We start from the raw sequence: 10,000 nt of genomic DNA, 5'->3' as shown, positions 1-10,000 counted from the left end.
TTTCCATTACAGAATAACTGACACGACAATGACACAATCATTCCGGGAAGTGTACCCTGTTTTCGCCAGGTACCATCACTGAAAATACCACAGTTCACAACGTCATTTTCATTATCTCCCTGGGCATCCCTGATCTCTTTTTCAGCACTGGACATGTTTTCCACTGTTCTTACATTTTTCTGATATGCCCTTACTGTTGGGGTGCAAGCATATTCATCAAAGTGCAGAATTTTTTAGCTCTACTGTAACCTTTTCCTATAGACCACATGGAATACACTAGACGTCTGTTCACCTCATTGCTTAAGGTTTCGTTTTTTGGATGTAAAAAAGTCATGTTTCCAGCCGCAGTTTTCGCAAACGTGTCTGAGACTTGAAGCACATCCCTTCCTTTGGAAAAAGTTATCTGACAGCCCGAAACTGAAGTCGCCATTATGCAGTCAGTACAGTGTACGTAGATCTTGTGAACGGATTTTTACCCTAAAAAAGGTCACCTAGAATTTTCGGGAGTCTTTTTTTTTTGGCTGAAATTTTCGAAAAGGTAAGCTTTGATCCCTATAATTTTTGGATCACTAGACTTTCAGCTTGGAAATCCGGCGAACAGTTGAAAAACTTTTAAGGGATAAAAATATGCCTATATCTACCGTTTAAATACTAAAATACGTTTAAAAATGCTATGTTTAAGTGGTTTTGAGCAATATTCCCGAAAATTTGGCCATTTTTAAGGTATCATACCTAAAAAACCTAGCTTCACTGGTACAATTGTATGTAAGACACACTGTAGAACAGTCATTCGTATCCAGCCTCCCTCATCTTTTTACGGAAAATGCGACGCCTGTAACATCTTTCAGTTTGTCGGTTTGAAGCTACAATAATTTATAAGGGCCATTGATTCTAATCAAAGCTTATTACAGAAAATATATTTAAGTAACAAAGCTCGAAGTACCATCCGACACACTGGGCTAAATCCGCTCTTGGACTGCTACACTTTCTGCTCTGGCATTGAAATATCAAGCCAAAAAGGTGCAGGCTGATTTGCAATCAATTGAAATAGGCGTACATTTAGCAGCTTAAGTAGCGTGTAGTTAACGGTCTTGTGTATCGGTTTCTAATCACCTTGAAGAAGGCCGTTTTGTGCGGCCGAAATATAGGTGTAAACTAAAGCTGTGTATCTTCATTTGTGGTCTATTATACATAACGATTTCTTAGTACTGGTAGAACAGTTAAAAGAACAACACTCTTATATATTCTCCAGGATTCTTCAAACCTTACAACCACTATCGCATTCCATTTTGTTAAGACTTCGTTCAACCTCTTAAAAAGGAACTTATTACCAGTTGAATAGGAAATTTCTAGAATCAAGCGATTCTGTTTAGAAAACACCTGCAAATGAGAGCCGCGAGAAGGAGATTGATTGATTATCCGTTATTACATGTATCTTTACAATATACTCTAAATGTTTTCAGGAACTGCTGGTGATTCGTTATCTGAACACCGTGGTGCTGCCTTTTCTACCAAGGACAACGATAATGATCAGTCGTCTAATACAGCCTGTGCAGTTTATTATAAAGGTGCCTGGTGGTATGTGGCTTGCTACGTCGGTGGCTCAACCCTAAACGGTCTTTATTACCATGACGATCAATCCCCGCGTGGAGATGGTGTCATTTGGTCTACCTGGAGAGGATACTATTATTCCCTTAAAAAAGCTGAAATGAAGATCAGACCAGTTGGTTTCTAAACCATTGAGACATCAGTCTCTGATTTTCTGGAACATGAGAAGTCATCATAAGTTTGTGATCTAGTCGTTTGACGGAAATAAAAGTAAACAAAAAGTTTACATTGTTTAGGATAACTAGGTTTTAATCCCAAATATAATCCCCTCTCAAAAAGGAGGCGCCAAGACTCAATGAAAATTCTTCCCTTTTTGCTCCCGTCAAGAGAATAAACCCTTAACCCTTAGTTTAAGACCATGAATATTTTACCTGTCTTCACCTTGCTACGCTTTACCGACAATTATAATAAATTCGAACGACACCTAAGAGAGCACTTTTTCTGCGCTCTCTTTTGTCTTTTGTCTACTTTATATACTTCATATACCAGCACCATAAAAATGTGTTGGTAATCAACTGAAGGGAAAGCTTCCACTCTATTCCTTCTTTCATTGTATAGAGAAGAAACTCAGGCTTTTCCCTAGCCATTCTGCATTCATTTTGCCCCTTAGTATCGGTAGGGTCCTCAAGCTAGTTAAATGTTTTGTGGTTCATGACTTAGCGTGCGCATATCTATTTTCACAATCCCTGAACAAAGTTTGGATACCATACACCTTATTCCAAAATGGCCGCCATTTAAGTATTCTTTTGTTTCCTTGCAAATTGGCCCTGTTGACCTCGCTTTCAAACGTAAAATTCAAAAGAATAGTTAAACTCGAACGAGCCAAAAGGGCCCATTTGCAATCAAACAAAAGAATGCTAAAATGGCAGCCGTTTTGGAATAAGGTGTATGTGAGAAGCACAACAGTTGATCAAACAACAGCCCGAAACAACTCCAGTATATTGAGTAATAGAAGCAAAAAACTGATATAAATTGTTAGTTACAACAATCAACAATTATTTGCCACAGCATTTTTTGCAAGGAAGCAAAAGGTCGAAAACATTTTCATCTCATGTCAGAACGTAGGAGCCTGGTTCGATGAAAGATTTTCTATGGAGTCTAATAGTACGAAGACTTGTGGTGCAACATTTTATCATCTTCACAATAATCGGCGAATTAGAAAAAACATTCACAAGATACTGCAGAAACTCTTATTCATGCCTTCTTGACTAGTAGAATCGATTATTGTATAAATAGCCTCTTGTTTGAATTGCCGTCGTACGGTTCCAAATATCTAAAACCCAAAGAGTGCAAAATGCCGCTGCACGTGCAGGGGTGGATCTAGGGGCAGGGTGCAGGGGGTGCGCACTCCCCCCCCCCCCCCCCCCCAAAGAAGACCTGCGGTTTTCTAATACAACCGGAATTCTGCAAAAAAAAAAAAAAAACATCACCAGTCAGCTACGTCATTCCCTAGTGGTGCACCCCCTCCTAAGAAAAACCCTGGATCCACCCCTGACTTGTCATATTTATAAAATCAAAATATTGCCACATTACAGCTCTCTTAAAAGAGCTGCACTGGCTGCCTGCCACCAACAGAATACTATTTAAGGTCATCCAAATTACTTTTAAAGCACTGCACAACATGGCAACTTCGTTTATAGCTAGTCTTGTGCACGTCAGACAGAATACTACCACTAAATACAGTCTTCGGTCTAATAATGCAATAATTATTGTTAACCCCACCATTGAAAACATCTGCTGCAACAATGGGAGATAGATCGTTCACTATGGCAGCACCCAAATTATGGAACTCGCTCTCTTCAGAAATCAGAAGCATTCATAAACTAGATAAATTTAAACCACACTTAAAAACATATTTTTGTCGTTTAGCTTTTAAATAACATTTCCGCCATATCATTTTAAATAACTATAGGATTTTTAACAGAGTCTGATATTTAAATGTATTTTATATTTTATATACGGCATATATAATTATTTATTTGAGGAATAATTAATTGGTTTAGCAATCGATTTTTAATGTAATCATGTATATGTTATAGTGTTTATTTGGTTTCGTTTATTGTTTTGCGCATTTGATCTGTTTGCAGAAAGTCGTTAGTGTACGTTTTCCCATGAGAGGTCACATATTTCAACAACATAATTAAGTATACTGTGACGGTAGCAAGAATGCTCCTTATTTTCACCCTTCAAATAATTTTGATTGATGTCAGGAGTGGAGTAGACCATAAATTTATTATACATGTAGATGGGGTAGTCCAAGCAGTCAGGGTCAGTGCTTTCAACTCCCCCCTTTTCTGTGGTGGTGTTCATCTCAGAAGAACACCGCACAGAGCCAGAAGCAAGGCTACATAAAGATAGGACTTTCCAAATCGTGCAAGTAAATTGGCGAAAACATCACGTGTCTTCTCGGCCACAACATACTTTATTGCATCCTACCAGTGGCTTCTCGACTTTTTCATACTGCAAATCTCACAACCTTTCTTAATCGCATTCTGCATATTTTGCCCACCATTAATTAATAGACCATTTTCGAATTCTCACGGCTGCACTGGATCTAGCATGAAATGGAGGGTAATGCTGGCAAATCTTTTCAAATGCAAATTAATTTGCCCACGTTAGCCTCCATTTAATGCTAGATCCAGCCCAACTGTTAGAATACGAAACTGGCCTATTTGACTTGTGTTTATGTGGACAACACGCAAGTAATTTGCGTGTTCCATTCATGTTGGTTCTGGAGATTTATGAGCCTAACTCATGTCCCATGTCTGCACACATGTTGCAGAAATTCTGGGTCCCATGTCAAGCACACACGTCGCAGAAATTCTGCGGCCCCTGGAAAGTACGCATGCCGCAGAAATTCTACAATCCCTGGCAAGCACACATGCTGCGTAAATTCTGCGGCCCATGACAAGATCACATATCACAGTATTTTGACCCCAGGCCACTTACTATAACATCTTGAAAGACAAACTGTCAACTGTCATTTGAAACAAATTTAATGCAATTAAAAAATTTTACATTCAAGAAGTCAAATTGGAAATGTTGCAAGAAAAGAACTTATTAATACATATTTATAATTATCGAAAAACATCGAAATGTTTCTTAAAAGAGTATGCGCATTTCTTAAAAGGTAAAATAACTGCAAGAATAATCACGGCTATTCAGATTCAGAGTCTGGATTTTGTGCAAAAATGGCCTCAAGGCTTAGTCTTTGTTGGACATCACATGATTGGGATGTTATCCAAGCAGCATTTCGTCCTCCTTTGAGGGCTGCAATAAACGTACTTGCTTTCTTGCTATTTATATCAATCACTGTGTCACCCTCACAGGACATATGGTCTACTAACCAGGAAAAAGCATCCTCGGGTAAAATCTGGCTTTGTTTGCCATCTAAACTAATTCAATTGTCCATGTTTGAAGCACGCAAATGCCTTGTTGTTACTTGTCGGGAAACTGACCAGTGCCCAATGATAAATGTTGTCACTGATTCCGTTAAATAAGGCCCTGAAACCAAGAAAATCATAAAAACTTTATCTCTTTATCTGCTTCAATTCAGACCATCTTGTTGTTCTTTTAAGCTTACAAATTCTTTCCCAGAATTTTCCCTAGCAAACCGTACACTTAAAAAATTCATTTCAGAGAAATGTTAAGTGTGACGGTTAGCCAAAAAGTTAACAAGGCATTGGGTTAAAATGACTGATTTATAAAAGGAGAAAAACAATGACCGGCCCATAGCGAGTACGTATTAAGTAACTTAAATCGATCCGATTACGCTGACTAATCAAAAATCTCTTTCCTAACTTAAACGGTTTGAAATGGAAACATGTCACCTCAGAAGGCAAGATATGAAAGCTTATTCTACAAAAAAAGGCGTTTTGGACCGTGAAAAAAACGGTTTTGGTCGAAGAAATGCTATATAGTACACTCCAAAATGCTCGAAATCTTTCGAAAATTACACCGCATTTATATTGCCATAATATGCCTTAAAAACCATTCAGATGACCAAAATCAGGTTTTCTTGAGGAAATTTTTTGTAATTTTCCAAGTTAAAGACCATTTTCCTTGCATTTAATCGAGAGGGAATCGACTGTCGAGGGAATCTCAATAAAGCACAATCAGTCATTGGCTAATTCATTTGCAGTGATGCTTTGCAACCGTTGACCCGAAACCACACCATTCGCTCTTGGCCAGTCTGCCATTTTAATTTTAATGTATTTGTAACTTTAAAAAATAAATTATAAGAAACAGTTCAGCATAGGTAAATGCAACATGTTAGTGATGTGCAATGCTGTACAAATACTTTATAAATACCTGTTCTCTCTCGTCCTCGATGACCATTCGTCACATAGAAATGTGCTGTTTGAGTGTCCACTGCCCCTCCTTCCTTCATCCTTTCTTTTACCGTCTTTACATCATCAATATTCACAAATAGTACAAGGTTGAATGATGTCGTCTTGGTGAAATTTAGTCGCGATATAAGACTAATCATGCTTAAAGCACTCTGCATACAAAGAAAAAGGATCACATTTCCATATAAAACACCTATGAGATGTTTCACGAGTTAACTTTTAGGAGCATGAACCACAGAATAGAGTGCCACGCAGGGCCAGCACATGCAAATTAGTTAGAACGTTTAATTTGTAGAACGAGACGCACAAAAATGGGATCTTTTGTTATTCAATGATATGGAAATGAGTGGCCCTGTATTCTGTAGTGAAGACAGCTTTTAAATTAAAACCACAAACCCCTCAACCCCATAATCATGCAAGGTTAGTATTGGATTTTTACATGCCTTATACAATCTGAAACACTACGATTTGCCTGCAGTGTTTTGAAGTTGGAAGTAACATTTTAAAAAATGTAAGTAAGTAAAAACAAATCTTATAACAAATTATATTTGTTATTATAGCCTTGTGTTTGGACGAGGGTAAGCATTTTAAACAGATGTATCAATTTGGGTAATTCTCTTCTAGTCTGTCCTCTTCTCTTTATACTAATACTATTCAACTCTCATTAATTTTGTAAATTTGTTTATTTTGTAGAGAATAAATTACATTACATTGCATTAAAAGCATCTAAAAAGTGTAATCTTGCAGTTTCATATTGATGAATGTTTAAAGTTATTTACCTCACAGTCATCATATGTATCACCAACTGCCAAAAATGCTCCGCGGAAATTGGGCAACTTTGTTATAGCAACCTGTTGCACTCTGTTCAAATCTGAGGAAAAGATAATTATCCCCTTTGCACCATGTCTTCCGTCAAGCACACCATCCACTTCCTGAATCTCATCTGTATCTTTCTGCTGGAAACTGGAACTATGAACTTGTTCATTGATCTCAAATAAATTGATGTAACTTGGCTGAACTTGTGAGCAATAAAATTGATGAATGTTATTTCAGTACAAGCAATCAATACTGCTGGAATCGACTTGTAATTTGTTTTGAAATGCTTAAGTATTTAAGCTACGTTGTATTTCCAGTACTACCACAATATTAACACAATATAAAAAAAATCAGTCCTTTTTGAAATTGAACCACTTTTTAAAAGCTTTTTTTGTCTCTGACTCGAGCAATAATATTCAAGTTTATCTGGTCAAAAGTACATGTCCTTCCCACAAGGACAAGTCACTTCTGATTCGCTTATTAAGCAGATTAAAACACATGGTAGCTATACATGCTTGGAATGGTGTGGTGCTGTGGTTGTAGCCAATCAGAACCAGGTTATTTGGATCTTTCACTACCCAACAGATTGGTATCTTTCATCTTGCTATCCTCCTTCTAGATATAACTGTGAGAAGAGATGAAGATGTTTTATGGGTTCTGAGCATTAATTGCTGTCAAAAGAGGTGCATGAGGAAGTTGTCTGTTGATGATATTCAGCATGCTGAAGTTCAGTTCAATGAAAGAAGACAGACTTGTAAGAGGAACTTTGTGTTGGAGTTCTTGCATAATCACAGCCATGTTAATGACATTGGAGAATATGAAACTGAATTCTTCATAAGGGGGAAGAGTGTATGCAAAGAAGCATGGCTTCTATCTCACAACATGAATAAAGAAACTTTTCGTAGAATTCTGAACAAGTTCAAGGACGGTGTCTTAGTTTTGGAACATGGGAACAAAGGGAAGAACACTGTTATGGCTAAGACTGCAGAATGTATTTCTTGGCTTCAGTTCTTTGTTAATTCCATTGGTGACCATCAGCCTGACAAAGGATGCATTCACCTGCCATCATGTTTCAGTAGGAGTGACATATATAGGAAGATGTTGGAGGAGAACACTGCATTGAATCTGCCAACTGTTTGCCTTTCCCACTTCTACAATATTTGGGAAAAACATTCGCTCATGTTCTCATACCAAAGGTATGCAAAAAGACACTGTACTGGTATACATAAGAATAATTACTATTATTAATTAATATTATTATATCATCATATTTGCAAAGGCCTAGTAGCCAAGTAGTCTCGAAGAGTTATAAAGTTACACGGCAACCATCACACCAGAGTCTCACTTTTCATTGTAGTCTATTTCAACCCTGTATGAGTGTGACAATCTTCTTCTGAACTGTGTCGAAACTTTCTGGAAATTTGACGTGTAGAGGTTATTAAAGCACTTCGTTTCTTTCTTTAAATTTTATTTACTTTATTTATTTAGTTTACAACACTTACAATAATATTATTACAATACCAACAGTACTTACATTAGTTACAATGCTACCCCTATTACAATCAATACTACACTACTTACACCAGGTGAGGAAATTACAATTTTAGAGAGGTAGACGTCACATCACATGCAGATTCTTCGGTTAGATTTTGGAGTTAGAGTTGGGTAATAACAAGAATAAAAAATGCAAATTTTCAATAATCTAACCACATATCCTCTCCACGCAGTATCCAAAATAACTGCATAAATAAATTGTTATAATAATGGTTCCCAGCACTGAATACAACTGTTTTGACTTAGCTGAGTATGTATGGGATTCCATAATTATTATTATAATTAATAATGATTTACATCCTTTCTGCTTGGACTTTTTTGTAGATCATATAGGGGTATTAATCTTTAAAAAAATATTGTTCTTTATTACCTTTCACAGGAAAACCGTTTCACTAAATGTACAGATTGTACAAAATATAAACAAGAGAAAGAGAGAACTATGGACAAAGCAAGAAGAGCAGAAATTGATCGTTTGTTGAAGATTCATCTTGAACTGGTTTGGTATATACTCTCACTTATGATTTTTCTATTAAGTGGGCTTGGGTCATTTTTTGCATTTGAAGCTGCTGAAGGTAGCAGACACAAATTTTTATTATCAAATAAGCAGCCACAATCAAATTGTAGGAGGAAGATGTAGATGTCAAATGATTAATACATGGGTGTAGGCTTAGTAAATTGAGTACATTAATTAGCACACTCAAAGACAGACAAAAGACTGGAAGTAACCTTGCCGCTGATAACACTAATCAATAGGTATTATCAAAAATGAATGAACTCTTGACTTGTTTTTGGCATTAATAGGAGGGTCTCTTAGTGTGGAACTAATGTTATTAACTTGGTTTTATATTAGGCAAGAAAGAAGAGCTTACTACCTTCATAGGTACAAAGCAAGAAAATACCCAGAACGTTACATGGCTAGCATTGCAGATGGCATGGATCAACATACCACCTATATACCAAAGCTGAGAAGAATTAGCAAGGCCATGTCTGCCCTCACCACAGTTAGCACCCATCTTGTTGGTTCTATTGTACACAGTGGCCAGTCATCATATGGCAAAGAAGTTTATGGATCATTTGACTATAACCAGTTCCCACATGATGCCAACCTAACAATGACTGTGCTTCTGGATGTGCTGGTATACTGGACAAATAAATACTTACTGCCTCCCGTCTTATATCTCCAATTTGACAACTGTGTTCGAGAGAACAAAAACCGGTACATGTTTGCCCTGCTTGCACTTCTCGTTGAGGAACAGATTTTTGAGAAGGTTTGTACAAGTAGTAGTTTCAGTCAGTTATTTCACTTTGAATTAGGGTTTGCACTTTTTTCAGGAGTTCAAATTCCATGACTTTTAAACGAGTTAAGGTCCAAGATTGTGCATAGCTCAGGTGTTAATGAGTTCCAGAGTGAAGGTGCAGCCACTGTGAATGATCGATCGCCCATTGTCTTCTTAGTTATGCGCTTGAACGGGACAAGGAGACAACTATTGGTAGGTTGCAAGGTATACTTGGACCCAGATTGTAACTGAACTAGATTGGTAATATAGTCTGGCGCAATGCCATGTAACTCTTAAAAATAAATAAGAGAACCTTGTACTGTGTGCGCTCCTTAACCCTTTCAGCCCCGATAGTGCCAAATGGCACTTATAGATTTTACTCTGTCTAACGCCAGA

General features: G+C 37.2%; 1 protein-coding gene and 2 pseudogenes across 5 annotated transcripts in view; 2 read left to right on the top strand and 1 right to left on the bottom strand.

Moving 5' to 3' along the window:
* The window catches only part of LOC138033268 (uncharacterized), a 6,914-nt pseudogene extending 6,759 nt beyond the window's left edge, over positions 1 to 155 (bottom strand).
* LOC138033482 (uncharacterized) overlaps positions 1 to 1,849 on the top strand; it is a 59,699-nt gene extending 57,850 nt beyond the window's left edge. For all 5 annotated transcript variants that reach the window (XM_068881223.1, XM_068881224.1, XM_068881222.1 and 2 more), the window contains exon 9: positions 1,464 to 1,849. In XM_068881223.1, coding sequence (XP_068737324.1) covers positions 1,464 to 1,735 — 272 coding nt within the window. In that variant the 3' untranslated portion in view covers positions 1,736 to 1,849. The remainder of the gene's footprint in view (positions 1 to 1,463) is intronic.
* A 5,145-nt stretch (positions 1,850 to 6,994) lies between these two features.
* The window catches only part of LOC138033468 (uncharacterized), a 10,775-nt pseudogene continuing 7,769 nt past the window's right edge, over positions 6,995 to 10,000 (top strand).

The sequence above is a fragment of the Montipora capricornis genome, chromosome 14, assembly GCF_036669925.1.
Source record: "Montipora capricornis isolate CH-2021 chromosome 14, ASM3666992v2, whole genome shotgun sequence".
In the NCBI taxonomy this organism is placed as follows: domain Eukaryota; kingdom Metazoa; phylum Cnidaria; class Anthozoa; order Scleractinia; family Acroporidae; genus Montipora; species Montipora capricornis.
This window is presented reverse-complemented; position numbering and strand designations above follow the sequence as displayed.